This window comes from Saccopteryx leptura, chromosome 1, assembly GCF_036850995.1.
Source record: "Saccopteryx leptura isolate mSacLep1 chromosome 1, mSacLep1_pri_phased_curated, whole genome shotgun sequence".
Lineage (NCBI taxonomy): Eukaryota > Metazoa > Chordata > Mammalia > Chiroptera > Emballonuridae > Saccopteryx > Saccopteryx leptura.
Window position 1 is genome coordinate 245513850 of NC_089503.1, and position 14513 is coordinate 245528362.

General features: G+C 49.4%; 1 protein-coding gene across 1 annotated transcript in view; it reads right to left on the reverse strand.

Moving 5' to 3' along the window:
• The window catches only part of LMNB2 (lamin B2), a 29337-nt gene extending 15244 nt beyond the window's left edge, over window positions 1-14093 (reverse strand). Inside the window, exons 1-2 of the mRNA XM_066343076.1 lie at window positions 13760-14093; window positions 4500-4636 (exon numbers count right to left, since the gene is read on the reverse strand). Coding sequence (XP_066199173.1) covers window positions 4500-4636; window positions 13760-13963 — 341 coding nt within the window. The 5' untranslated portion in view covers window positions 13964-14093. The remainder of the gene's footprint in view (window positions 1-4499; window positions 4637-13759) is intronic.
• Between the last annotated feature and the right edge of the window lie 420 nt (window positions 14094-14513).

Consider the following 14513-nt stretch of genomic DNA (forward strand, 5'->3'; position numbering starts at 1 on the left):
ATGAGGATATCAGGGCTGGATTATTCTGTGGGGCTGTCCTGTACACTGTGGGAGGTTGAGCAGCATCCCCTGCCCCCATCCCCTTCAGGCCAGGAACACCCCAGCCATGATGACCACAAATGTCTCCAGATATCACCCAGTGTTCCCTGCAGGCAGAATCACCATGGGTGAGAACCACTGAAGATAATGCATAAGCTCGTGTGAACTGCAGCGGTCTAAAGACCAGTGGGTTCAGCCTGGAGAATGCTGGCTTCACACCAGAGATACATCTGAGAACAGCCCTGCCCACAAGCAGACGACAGTGCAACATCAGACATGAATCTGTTGTATGGACAAACAGAGCAGGGAAGGGAGATGGGGACCAAGCATGTGCTGGGTGGGAGCAGCACCTTTAAGTGGTACACGCCTTGGCCCTGCGGGAGGTGGTGCTGGGAACACAATAGGTCCAGTATTTCCAGCAGATGAGGCTTCAGGCCCAGGAAAGAGAAATACAAAGGCCCAGGCAAGTTCACAATTAGCAACAGGCCAGGTGACAGGAACAGAGGAATCAGGAAATGTGGAAAACTTCTAAACAACTTGATCCAATTTTAGGGTCTGCAGATCTCCACAGAATGGTCAGAAGGCAGGGGCAGTGGTGGCTCTGACTGCTCTGCGCCTGTTTCTCAAGAGCTTCAAGGTGTTAAAGCAGATTCCTTGCCCATGTAACCATAATTCCTGGAGGATTATGTGGGGGAATCTGGCCTATTTATTGAGTCCTCCACGTGGCTACCTGGGATCTACCATGAAGGGGGTCTGGTGATAAATTTGTCAGGAAAAGAAAAGCACTGGATGTGACCTTCTGGGAAGTACGTCACGTTTGGGGTTACAGCCCAACACTGCAGGAACAGGACTTGAGGACAAGGAACAGGAAATCAGGCAACCTAGAGAAGCACCCACAGATATATAAATACTAAAGGCCGGAGACCGGAAAAGGAAAAGGCCACAGGCCCAGTGAGTCCAGGAGGCCATCTTTCCAGAGTGGGGACCTAAAATTAACAAGTCATCCACCATGCCTAGGATCAGGTGAGAGTCTTGCTTACAAGCCAAGGGAAATGACTGTCCTGACAACAGGTACAGCTGTTACCGAAGGAAGCTATCACAGAACAATGGGTACAGCCAGTGGTGGAATTCAAATAATTTAACAACCAATTCTCTGCCCTAATGACCGTTTTAAGTATTAAAAAATGATATACAAAAAGGTAGTTTATTATTTCATGCATTTAATACTTAAATAATAACAATAAAAGTACACAAAACTATATTATAAGACAAAATTTTGCCTGACCAGGCGTTGGCGCAGTGGATAGAGCATCGGACTGGGATGCAGAGGACCCAGGTTCGAGACCTCGAGGTCGCCACCTTGAGCGCGGGCTCATCTGGTTTGAGCGGAAGCTCACCAGCTTGGACCCAAGGTCGCTGGCTCTAGCAAGGGGGTTACTCGGTCTCCTAAAGGCCTGCGGTCAAGGCACATATGAGAAAGCAATCAATGAACAACTAAGGTGTCGCAATGTGCAACGAAAAACTAATGATTGATGCTTCTCATCTCTCCGTTCCTATCTGTCTGTCCCTGTCTATCCTTCTCTCTGACTCTGTCTCTGTAAAAATAAATAAATAAATAAAAATAAATTTAAAAAATAAAGAATTTTAAAATATTAATAAAAAAACATTAAGTAATACCTGAAAAAAGATAAAACTATTTAAGGTTTTCCCATATTGCTTCTTCTTCTTCTTCTTTTTTTTTTTTTTGTGACAGAGAGAGTCAGAGAGAGGGACAGATAGGGACAGACAGACAGGGAGAGATGAGAAGCATCAATTCTTCATTGCAGCAATTTAGTTGTTCATTGATTGCTTTCGCATATGTGCCTTGACCGTGGGCCTTCAGCAGACCGAGTAAACCCTTGCTCAAGCCAGTGACCTTGGGTCCAAGCTGGTGAGCTTTGCTCAAGCCAGATGAGCCCGCGCTCAAGCTGGCGACCTCAGGGTCTCGAACCTGGGTCCTTCCGCATTCCAGTCCAATGCTCTATCCACTGCGCCACCACCTGGTCAGGCACTCCATATTGCTTCTTGATTGGTGTCCTCACTTTCTACTGAAGTAACAAATATGAAGAATTAAAATGTAGTGTATTTCATCAAAGGTATCATGAGTTTTATGAAACAAATACATAAATATTACAAGCATAGTTCTGTCAAATTTTTTCACCTATAGATGGAATGAACACTACGGGCACACAGAATATGCTATTGCAGAGATAAACATTAAAAAAGAGTAAGGAATATAAATTGTGATTTCCACACTGGGCAGCTGCTCAAGTGCCCACCTTATAGAAGACCTGCTTACAAGTGCCATTTTAACGACCCATTTGCTGAACTCAAAAAATTAGGTATTGGCCCTGGCCGGTTGGCTCAGTGGTAGAGCATCAGCCCAGCATGTGGATGTCTTGGGTTCAATTCCTGGTCAGGGCACACAGGAGAAGCACCCATCTGCTTCTCCACCCTTCCCCTCTCCTTTCTCTCTATCTCTCTTCCCCTCCTGCAGCCAAAGCTGGATTGGCTCGGGCGCTGAGGATGGCTCCATGGCCTCCACCTCAGGTGCTAGAATGGCTCAGGCTGCAACAGAGCAATGGCCTAGATGGGCAGAGCATCGCCTCCTAGTGGGCATGCCAGGTGAATTCCAGTCGGGCACATGAGAGAGTCTGTCTCTGCCTCTCCGCTTCTCACTTTAGAAAAATAAAAAAATTAAAAAAATTAGGTATTGGTTTTGTAGAACCAGTGAGAACTGGCTGAATCCCACCACTGGGTACAGCCTAACTGAGCCATGGCAGCCTCTGGTGACATACTCTCAGATGCTGGGACATGGTATATGCCAGCAGCTGGGACATGACATCACAGAGGACAGCAATAACTAAGGAGACAGAGGCTTGCTACAATGAAAGAATCTTCATTGCTGATTGTGTCCACCTTTAATTTAAATTAAAAAGGCTGAAAAGGCATGTACCAGATAGGTCATGGCAATTCCATCTGGGTGGAGGATCATAGACATTTTAATTTTTTTTTGCACTATCTTGCATTTTCCATTCTCAACAGTGAACATCTATGACTCTTAATAAACAGAAAAAACATGACTTCTTGGCTCAGACCAGAAAAGACAGGCAGAATGTCAACTCTGAACTTCAGTCAATAATCATGTATAGACATGCTCTAGCCAGTTAGCTCAGTTGGTTGGAATGTCAACCTGATAAGCCATGGTTGTGGGTTCAATCCCTGGTCCAAGCACATATAAAAATCAACCAATGAATGCATAGATGGGCAGAACAAATCTTTCTCTCTTTCTACCTTCCTTTCTCTCTAAATTCAACAAAAATAATAATATATAGAAACTGCCTCATCTGTTGTAACAATATAGCTCACTTATTAACACAAGATGTTGACAATGGGGACACTTCAGGGGAGATTTTCGAAACTGAACTTTCCACTAGTAACTGAACTTTTCCATTAGTAAAAAAATGTTTACTAATCAAGGGAAAAAAAATACCATAAATAGCCTGACCAGGCGGTGGCGCAGTGGATAGAGCGTAGGACTGGGATGCCGAGGACCCAGGTTCGAGACCCCGAGGTCGCCAGCTGGAGCACGGGCTCATCGGCTTTGAGCAAAGCTCACCAGCTTGGACATAAGGTCGCTAGCTTGAGCAAGGGGTTACTCGTTCTGCTGAAGGCCCGAAGTCAAGGCACATATGAGAAAGCAATCAATGAACAACTAAGGTGTCGCAATGAAAAACTGATGATTGATGCTTCTTATCTCTCTCCGTTCCTGTCTGTCCTTACCTATTCCTCTCTCTATAAAAAACAAAAACAAACAAAAAAACCCCATAAATATAAAGGTGACTACTGGCTGTTGAAACTATAAGAGGGACTCAGGAAACCAGAGTCCAAGACTCAGTCCTGGTCACTGTCAAGTTGAGGAAACTTGAACAAGTCCTCAACTCTGTGCCTCAGTTTCCCCCTCTGTAAATGAAGATAAGAATCTGTGAGGCTAAAAGGGGATCATGACTGAACTTGGTGATACTCATAGTATCCCTTTACTACTTTAATACTTGACACATTTAAATTACTTTATTGCTTCTGTTACTATCATCACCAGCACCATCTTGTTCTCCAAATTTTCAGACTTTTAGTCATAAGTAGGCAAAGAGTATGCTTTGCAAATAAGAGAAAAGGCTCAGCCTAAAAGGTCACCAGGCTGCAATGGGTCCAGTTGGAGCAAGGGTGGGAGGAGGGGAATTCTGGCCCCAAAGTTTCCCAGGATGGGGACCCTGAGAAGAGGCACAGAAGATGAAAGCCACCTTACCACATGTGAGACAGCGGGTTGGCATACCACATGTTGGCATGCCAGCGGCTCCCACCTCACCCTGAAATCACCATGGTCCTGAAATCAGCAACATCACACCAGCTGCACCTCCTACCTTTTGTTGGCCTCTTCCACCTCAGACCTCAGTTTTCCTATTTCGATCTGTAGCCGGGCACGCTCTCGGGCCGTCTCATCCAGTACTCTGCGGGCATCGGCCAGCTCCGACTCATAGAGTGTCTTGATCCCGCTTACCTGGGGAGACAGCAAGGCCCAGGTGAAGGAAAGCCCCCTGCAACAGCAGGTGTCCCAGGATGGATACACCTACTAACACTGGAAGTCTCCCAACTAGCTCAGCCCCACCAACCCTGGGAGACCCCAGGTGACCGCCTGACCTGCCCCCTCACCCCATCACTTGTCCTCTGCCAGCAAATTTCCTGTCAGCCTCCTTGTCCCACCCTCCTCACATGGAGGTACACCTTTACAAATACCTGGAACCAAAGCAGGACAGTGAGACACAACCTCACTTCCTCAGAGTCAAGAAGACAAATAGTAACAAGTGCCGGTGAGAACGTGGAGAAGTGGGAACCTCTGCTCATGGAGGGTGGGAATGGAAAGTGCTGCAGCCGCTGTGAAGGTAGCCTGGCAGTTGCTCAGACGGTTAAGCAAAGAGTAACCACATAACACAGCAATTCTACTGCTAGAGACCCCCTCAGAGGAAATAACATTTATATAAAACCTGCACCTGTGCTCATAGCAGCACAATTCACAACAGCTAGAAAGTGAAAACACAAATGTCCTCTGACAGATAATGGATACACAAATGTGGTCCCTCTACACACTGGAATGTTACTCAGCCACGAAAAGGAGTGCAGAACTGACACTATAACATGGATGAACCTTGAAAACATGGTGCTCAGTAAAAAGCCAGACACAAAAAGCCACAGAGTGTGTGATTCCTTTATGTGAAATGTCCAGAAGCAGCAAATCACAGAGAAAGTGGTTAGTGGTTGTCAGGGGTTAGAGAGTGACTATTAATGGGAACAGGGTTTCTTTGGTGGTAATGGAATGTTTTGGAATTAGATAGTGGTGATGACTATACCATACATATTTTTTTAAAAACACTGAACGGTGGAGTTTAATTAGGTTAACTGAATCAGATGGGAGTTATAGCTCAATCAAGTTGTTAAGATTTCATGTGGTGCTGAGAAGGCAGAGAGGATGACAAGCAGACCCACTCTCAGGGCAGCTGGCGTGGACAACTGCAACATGTGCCACAAAGCTGGATACCAGCGCGTATCTGTGCTGGGGTGCAAGGTCAGCTTAGAAACTGAGAGGGCCACTCCCCTCCCTTTCATAGGAAAGGCCCCTGAGCTGTCAAGGACCTATAAATCAGTAGGGTGATCCATGGTGCCAGTTTGCATGAGACTGAGGGCTTTCCTGGATATGGGATTTTCCAGGGTAAAAACCAGAATGTCTGGGGCAAATCCAGACAAGACTAAAGAGCCTGTCTGAGACCTCTCCCTCACACCCTCCCAGGCCTGGATGTCCCACCTCACTCCAGCAGCTCCCAGACACATCATCCCACAGAGCAGGATATGGGTTCCTGGCCCCATTTCACAGATAAGAAAACTGACCTTGCCTGGCCTGTGGTGGCACAGTGGATAAAGCATCAACCTGGAATGCTGAGGTCACAGGTTCAAAACCCTGATCTTGCCTGGTCAAGGCACACGTGACAAGCAATCAATGAACAACTAAAGTGAAGCAAATATGAGTTGGTGCTTCTTGCTCCCACCCTCCTGTCTCCTCTCTCTGTAAAATCTTAAACATAAATAAAAAATAATTTAAAAAAAAAAGGAGGCCCTGGCTGGTTGGCTCAGTGGTAGAGCGTCGGCCTGGCGTGCAGGAGTCCCGGATTCGATTCCCGGCCAGGGCACACAGGAGAAGTGCCCATCTGCTTCTCCACCCCTCCCCCTCTCCTTCCTCTCTGTCTCTCTCTTCCCCTCCCACAGCCGAGGCTCCATTGGAGCAAAGATGGCCCGGGCGCTGGGGATGGCTCCTTGGCCTCTGCCCCAGGCGCTAGAGTGGCTCTGGTCAGGGCAGAGCGACGCCCCGGAGGGGCAGAGCATCGCCCCCTGGTGGGCGTGCCGGGGTAGATCCCGTCGGGCACATGCGGGAGTCTAACTGTCTCTCCCCGTTTCTCGCTTCGGAAAAATACAAAAAAAAAAAAAAAAAAAAAAAGGAAAACTGCCCTCTCTTGCCCTGTGAAAATACAGAACAGAACAGGTCTGCTGGGGGCAATTCCAAGAGGGGGAGAGGGTACATGGTGAACAGAGCAGAGACAAACCAAGCTTCTCCCTCTTGCACCCTGGCCACTCCCCACTCTCTCCGTCCCCCTCCCCACAGAGGTGGTCACCTTGGGCCACTTCCTCCATTTCTGTCCTCTAGGAACTGCCTTCTGGAATAAACTCTGAACTCACAAAAAGCTGCTGGCCCCACTCGCCAAAGATAGTGGGGTACCTGGTTTCACATGCCTGTCTCTGCCAGGCTAGCCTACTGAGGCCCTTTCTATCTCACACCCTCCTCTCCCTGGACAGCAGGGGTCTCAGTCTGCAGCAGCACAAAGGGAAACCAGGTTAGAGCTCAGGCAAAAGGGATAACCAGCAATTCTGATACAGGATTTATCCCTTTGAGTAGTGAGGTTTTTTTCAGGCTCGCTGACCCCTGGAAATGAGTGTTGTTGTTTTTTCAAAAAATGAAATTAGTTCCAGTTACAGTTGTATTAACTTAAAATGTTTGATAACCAATTTATGGAAACAAGAAGAACATACAATTGCCTTTTATTAATGTTGCCTTACACATTTTTAAAATAAAAATTTTTGTACAGCCTGACCAGGCGGTGGCACAGTGGATAGAGCGTTGAACTGGGATGCTGAGGACCCAGGTTCGAGACCCAGAGGTCGCCAGCTGGAGCACGGGCTCATCTGGCTTGAGCAAAATAAAAAATGCTCACCAGCTTAGACCCAAGGTCACTGGCTCGAGCAAGGGGTTACTCGGTCTGCTGAAGGCCCGCGGTCAAGGCACATATGAGAAAGCAATCAATGAACAACAAAGGTATCGCAACAAAAAACTGATGATTGATGCTTCTCATCTCTCTCCATTCCTGTCTGTCTGCCCCATCTATCCCTCTCTCTGACTCTCTCTCTGTCCTTGTAAAGAAAAAAAAAAATTTTTTTTTGTACAATTGTACTCTGGATGGTCAGGAGGCACGAGGATATACATGAATGTTCGTACTACTCAAAGGGTTAAGGTTTGTTTTTTCTTAAAGTAAATAATTTTTTTAAAGATTGTATTTACTGATTTTACCGAGGGTGGGGAGGAAGAAGTGTAAACTCATAGTTGCTTCACTTTAGTCGTTATTGCTTGCTCGTTGCCTGCCGTATATGCCTTGACCCAGCAAGCTCAGTGTTTTGAACCAGCAACCTCCGTGTTCCAGATTGATGCTCTACCCACTGCACCACCACAGATTAGGCCAGGATTTAAGTTTTTGATATTTTATTCACTATGGATTTCTCTTGCATTAGTTCCAATTTTAAAAAACATTTCATTAAAATATTACTCATCCCACTGCCCAAGCCAGACCATGAGAAAAACACCAGACGACCCCAATAAAGGGGCATCTACCAAACTCTTGACTCATCCTCCTCACACAGCTGCCCAGAGCATGAAAATTGAGGAATGTGTCTGAAACATCATAGCCCAGAGGGGTCCTAGATGTGACACCTGTCACATGGAATCCTGGACGGTGTCCTGGGACCTCAGGAAAAAACTAAGAAGTTATGAACAAAGTGTGGGTGTTAGTTAACAATGATGTATTGATATTAGTAGCCTGAGTCTGAGAAACACTAATGTAAGATGTTAGTAGCAAAAACTGGGTTGGGGTACATGGGAACTCTGTACTACCTTTGCCATTTTTCTGTAAATCTAAAACTGACCTAAGATAAGGTTAAGTAATTAAAAATATATCATTCATCTCTATGACTGAAACTTTAGCACCCCCTTTAGATTCCATGCCCAAGGCGAGTACCCCACTTACAACCCTGCTCCAGGCTCCTGGGCCATCCCAGCATCTTATTTAAAAGTCTTCTCTGACCTGACCAGTTGGTGGCACAGTGGATAGAGCACTGACCTGGGACACTGAGGACCCAAGTGTGAAACTCCAAAGCTGCCAGCTTCTGAGCTGGCTTATGTAGATGGAGCACAGGCTCACCAGCTTGAGAGCAAGGTCACTGACTTGAAGCCCAAGGTTACTGGCTTGAGCAAAGGGTCACTGGCTCAGTTGGGAGTCCCTGCTCAAGGCACATACAAGAAAGCCATCGGCCTGACCTGTGGTGGTGCAGTGCATAAAGCGTCAACCTGAAACACTGAGGTTGCCAGTTTGAAACCCTGGGCTGCTCCTCCCTCCTTCTCTCTCTTTCTCTCTTCTCTCTAAAAACGAATAAATAAAATCTAAAAAAAGAGAGAAAGCAATCAATGAACAGCTAAAGTGCCGCAACTACAAGCTGATGCTTTTCATCTCTCTCCTTCTCTGTCTCTCTTGCTAAAAGTAAATAAATAAGTAAAATGAAGCACTCTATTCTCATGGTGTTTCTGGGCTACGCGTGTCTTCTTTTCTTTTTTTGTGTGTGACAGAGACAGAGAGAGTCAGAGAGAGGGACAGACAGACAGGAAAGGAGAGAGATGAGAAATATCAATTCTTCATTGCAGCTCCTTAGTTGTTCATTGATTGCTTTCTCATATGTGCCTTGACCGTGGGGCTACAGCAGACCAAGTAACCCCTTCCTCAATCAAGCCAGTGACCTTGGGCTCAAGCTGGTGAGCCTTGCTCAAACCAGATGAGCCCGCGTTCAAGCTGGCGACCTCAGGGTCTCGAACCTGGGTCCTCCACATCCCAGTCCGACGCTTTATCCACTGCACCACCACCTGGTCAGGCAGCTATGTGTGTCTTAAGGCATCTCTAGCTAGGTCTGCAAACTCAGACCCATCGGCTAAAACCCCAGCCCTCGGACTGTTTTTGTCCAGCCTGCAAGTAAAAGTGTAAGACTGTTTTTACATTTTTAAATGGCTGGGGGGAAAAAAAGAAAAAGATACTTTGTGGCAGGCAATTACATGTATAAAGCTTTACCAGGGCTGAGCCTGGCCCATGCCTCCATCTCCCTGTGGCAGTTTTCCCTGTATCAGCTCAGTTCAGTAGTCGTGACTGAGATGGTCTGGCCAAGGGCTGAAATGCGTTTTCAGAAAACATCTGCTGACCCTGATCTATGGAACTGGGACAATTTAGAAAATTCTTGTCTAGAGACAGACAGACAGCCAACTTCCCAAACACTCTTTCAGAGCACTAACAGGTGCTCTCCCAGCAGGCCCTTGCTTCCCTGCACCTGTGACCAGCACTGTGGTTAGTGCAGAAAACTGGAGTGCCACAAAAGGAGAGGAACAACGTGGGCCATTTTCCTTTTATGACTTACACAAGTGCCAAATGTGAGGAATCTCAACAAATGTGTGAGCACATGTTAGCTGTAGTGTGGTGGGGTGGTTGTGTGTGTGTACGTACAGATAACCTGAGGTGGCCTCTTCCTGTTGCCTGTGTCCCTGGAGGGACAAAATCACAGTTCTACAGTTAAAATCCAAACATGGGTTCTTGTGCGTGGATACAGCTCCTACTCCCTGGGTCCACTTGGAGAGTACTACCACTCTCCCAGTAGCAACAGGACACCTAGGCAGGTAAGGGAAAAGAAACTGAAGCCGAGAGGAACTTAACACCAGGCCTGGGAGGATCCCTGAAGAGCCACCCCTCCTTGGCCCACAACAACCCACTCCCAGCACCCATGATCTTTCCCAAACAGAAATCTGGCCGGCCTGAGCCCCCACCTTCCAGAACCCCTCCTAGTGATATCTGCAGTGGCTATTCACCCAGTATTGCCTGCCTGGCCAAGAAGAACCAACTGATGTTCAATGGGTAAGACTTGGAATGCACATGTGGACAAGTTTGTGTATCAGCAAGTATGAAGGAAGAGTGTGTATAGACTGGACAAAGGGGCAAGACGGGCACCAGTGGGGAGGGGGGGTGGTGAAGCTTAAGTTTTACCTTGGGCACCTGAATTGTGTGGGTTTTAGTACAAGTGTGTGGTATACTAACATTTTAAATGGCATCTTCAAGGACTTCTTATGTGGCTTCTCAGCCTTGACACTACTGGCATTTGGGACCATCATGGGTACTGTGAAGTGTGGAGCAGCATCCCTGGCCCTACCAACTCGATGCCAGGACCACCCCAAGTCTTAACAACCAGACATGTCCCAAGACATTGACGTGTCCCCTGGAGAGCGGGATCACCCCAGTGAGATTATGCTGTACAGGTAATCTGCACACTCCTCAGCAAAACACATCCACGTCTCTCCTAGTACAGCCACCTTCGCAGCCCTCATTCACCGCCCACTTCCCACTAGCCTGAGCTAAGGCTGCCGACTGCCTCATCCTGTCCCCTTACAACCTGAGGCCTGGATTCCCCACCATACCCCAAGGCCATCTGCAGGTCACTTCCTCCTCAGAGCCCACTGACCACCCCGCACCCACTGTTCCAGGTCCCCTCTCCAGTAGGTTTATCAATCTCCACTGACCAGTATTTATCACCTCACCCCTAAGCAGCACCAGGAGAACAAGGTGGTTGAAACTCCCTAGCTCTCACTGTGAACACACTTGTCATCACTCCCTTCATAGGCCAGGCTTAACCTTCACAGAAACCCCTGCTCCCAGGTGTTAGTTTGCATTCCAGCAAGGCTTAGCAGCTTAGCAACAGCCACACCCAAATAGAGAGGGGTCAATGCCACGCCCTTCAATGGGCCCACTAGGTTCAGCACCCCCCAAAAGTCAGTAAAAGTCTCACCCAATTTAGCAGATGTGACAACTTGGGGGAGGAGGGACGGAGAGAAGAAACCAGCTCAAACATGGGGCACTGAACAGCCCAGCAGAAGAAAACAGCTGGTAACCTAACTTTTGCACTGCTAAGGCAGGTAGCCACTATCTGGGTAGACAATTCTAAACCCACTGAACAGATAATAAAATTGAGGCTCCAACAGGCTGATTGATCTGCCCAAGGTCACACAGATTAAAAGTAGAGTTTGGGCCCTGGCCGGTTGGCTCAGCGGTAGAGCGTCGGCCTGGCATGCGGGGGGACCCGGGTTCGATTTCCGGCCAGGGCACATAGGAGAGGCGCCCGTTTGCTTCTCCATCCCCCCCCCTCCTTCCTCTCTGTCTCTCTCTTCCCCTCCCGCTGCCTGGGCTCCATTGGAGCAAAGATGGCCCAGGCGCTCCTTAATTTCTTGCCTGACACTCGAGGCACCAGACCTTTCCCCTAGGATCCCACCCCAGGCTCGGGTAGGAGATGGCGCCTACTGCCCAATCCCCACCCAGCCCCCAAATTCCCCAGGATTCACCACGGGACCCCTGCAAAGTTCGATTAGTCAAACGCATCCGGGGAGACGCTCCACAACCCCCTTAGGGGCGGGGCTCTCGCCTAGCTCACACTCCCTCATTCAAGGGACCCCAAATTTCCTCGAACACCTCGGTGGGCGGGGCCTACGCTATCTCCACCTGTCACACAGTGGGACCTCCAGGGGAGCCCTCCTTGGCCTCTGCCCCAGGCGCTAGAGTGGCTCTGGTCGCAGCGGAGCTACGCCCTGGAGGGGCAGAGCGTCGCCCCCTGGTGGGCGTGCCGGGTGAATCCCGGTTCCGCGCATGCGGGAGTCTGTCTGTCTCACCCCGTTCCCAGCTTCAGAAAAAAAAAAAAAAAAAAAGTAGAGTTTGGACTCCAGGTATGAATCCAATCCCAAGCAATTTAGAAAACATGATCTTCCCCCCTCAACACCCAACCTCCACCTTCTGAGCAGGTCCCAGGACCCAAAAAGTGTTTCCTCTGGCCACTTGTCCTGTATTCTATTGATTTTATTTTATAAAACAAATATTAACTCATCACAGCCTCACTAACAAGCCCAAAAGATGAGATTATTTCCACTTTACAGAAAAGGCGGTGAGACCCAAGGTCACACAGAGGGCAAGTGGCTCCCAGAATTGACCCCGGCCCCAGCTGTTCTCCGATAAGTCCATCATTTGGCCCATTCTGACGATGGCGATGGCGAAGGCACGATTCAGCTGATGTGGCTCTTGCACCAGGCCCACAGGGATAAGCACGTGGTAGACACACCCCCTGATTTGGAGGACCCACCCTTGGGTTGGGCAGGGCCGGTAGGAGGGAGAAAAGAGTGGGCAGCCACAGTCCTCAGCCTGGATGAGATCTCACGGAGACACCCCCCCCCCGCAGGCACCGGGCCCCCACATCCCCTTAGGAGACGAGGCTTACCGAGCCCCAGATCCAACCTGGATCCCATAACTTCCCAATGGTTCCCCAATACCTCACGACTTCTCCTCACATCCCCTCGTGGGACAGGGCTTACCAGGCTCCCACTCAAAAGTCAACGGAGCCTGACCTGTGGTGGCGCAGTGGATAAAGCGTCGACCTGGAAATGCTGAGGTCGCCGGTTCGAAACACCGGGCTTGCCTGGTCAAGGCATATATGGGAGTTGATGCTTCCAGCTCCTCCCCCCTTCTCTCTCTCTGTCTCTCCCTCTCCTCTCTAAAATGAATAAATAAATAAATAAAACCCCTGGAATTAAAAAAAAAAGTTTAATAAAAAAAAAAGTCAACGGAGTGCGGGGCCAACTGAAAGTCTCCTTAATTTCCTGCCTGACACTCGAGGCACCAGACCGTTCCCCTAGGATCCCACCCCAGGCCCGGGTAGGAGATGGCGCCTACTGCCCAATCCCCACCCAGCCCCCAAATTCCCCAGGACTCATCACGGGACCCCTGCAAAGTTCGACGGAGAACTGACCACGTGAGTCGCCCAGGAACGCCCCCGCGTGAAACTCTCCGCCACTTTTCAGGGCTCCTCAGTGACCAAAGAACTCCCAAATATTCTTCCAGGACGTCACGATAGCCAAACGCATCCGAGGAGACGCTCCACAACCCCCTTAGGGGCAGGGCTCTCGCCTAGCTCACACTCCCTCACTCAAGGGACCCCAAATTTCCTCGAACACCTCGGTGGGCGGGGCCTACGCTATCTCCACCTGTCGCACAGTGGGACCTCCAGGGGAGCCCTCAGAGGATGGGTCTGCCTAAGACTGCACCGCTAAGGGATACCCGAAACCCCCTAGAGATCTCCCGGTGGGCGGGGCCTGCCCTGGCGCATAAACCTCTCTCAGGGCCCCCCAAACCTTCTGGGGACCCATCAGTGGACACCCCCAATGGAGACCCGGGCCCGTGCCCACCTCGCGCGTGGTCACCTCCTCCCGCTCGGAGATCTTAAGCATAAGTCGGTCGTTCTCCAGCTCTAGCGCGCGGACGCGGTCGATGTAGTGCGCCAGGCGGTCATTGAGCTCGCGCAGCTCCTCCTTCTCCTGCAGCCTCGATAGACGCGTAGGCGACAGTGGCGTGGCGGGACCGCCCGCGCGGCCGGCCAGTGGCGTGGCCATGGTGATAGTAGTGGCGGTGGTAGTGGTGGTAGTGGCAAGTGGCGACAGCTCAGGACTCGCGCGGCTCCCGACGGCGGCCGCGGATCGGCGGGCTCATTCAATCCGCGCCGCCAACCAAGATGGCGCCCGCCGCCCGCCGCCCGCTGCCGCCGGCGCGAGGCAATCTGGGATTTGCAGTCCACCTGAACGCTTTGTGAGGCATGCTGGGAGCTGTAGTTGCGGCAAGGGGTAGGAGGGGGAACTTCTGCTCAGTTTCCCGCTGTTTATCAGCTGTTTGTTCAACAGCTAGCGGGAGGCGATGGGTCCAGAGCCAAACCGGTTGGGCTTCAAAATCCCACCTCCGCCACGGTGTAACACTGGGTTTCTTTCTTTTTTTTTTTTTTAAACACTGGGTTTCTTTACAGTGCCTCAATTTCACCACTCGTATCACCTACCTATCTCTTTGAAGTCTTTTTAAAATTAAAATGATTAAGAACCCTTAAAAAATGCTGTGATTTCACTGCATGGCAGTCAGCGCCCCTACCCCTCTCATTATTCAGTGTATTATGTT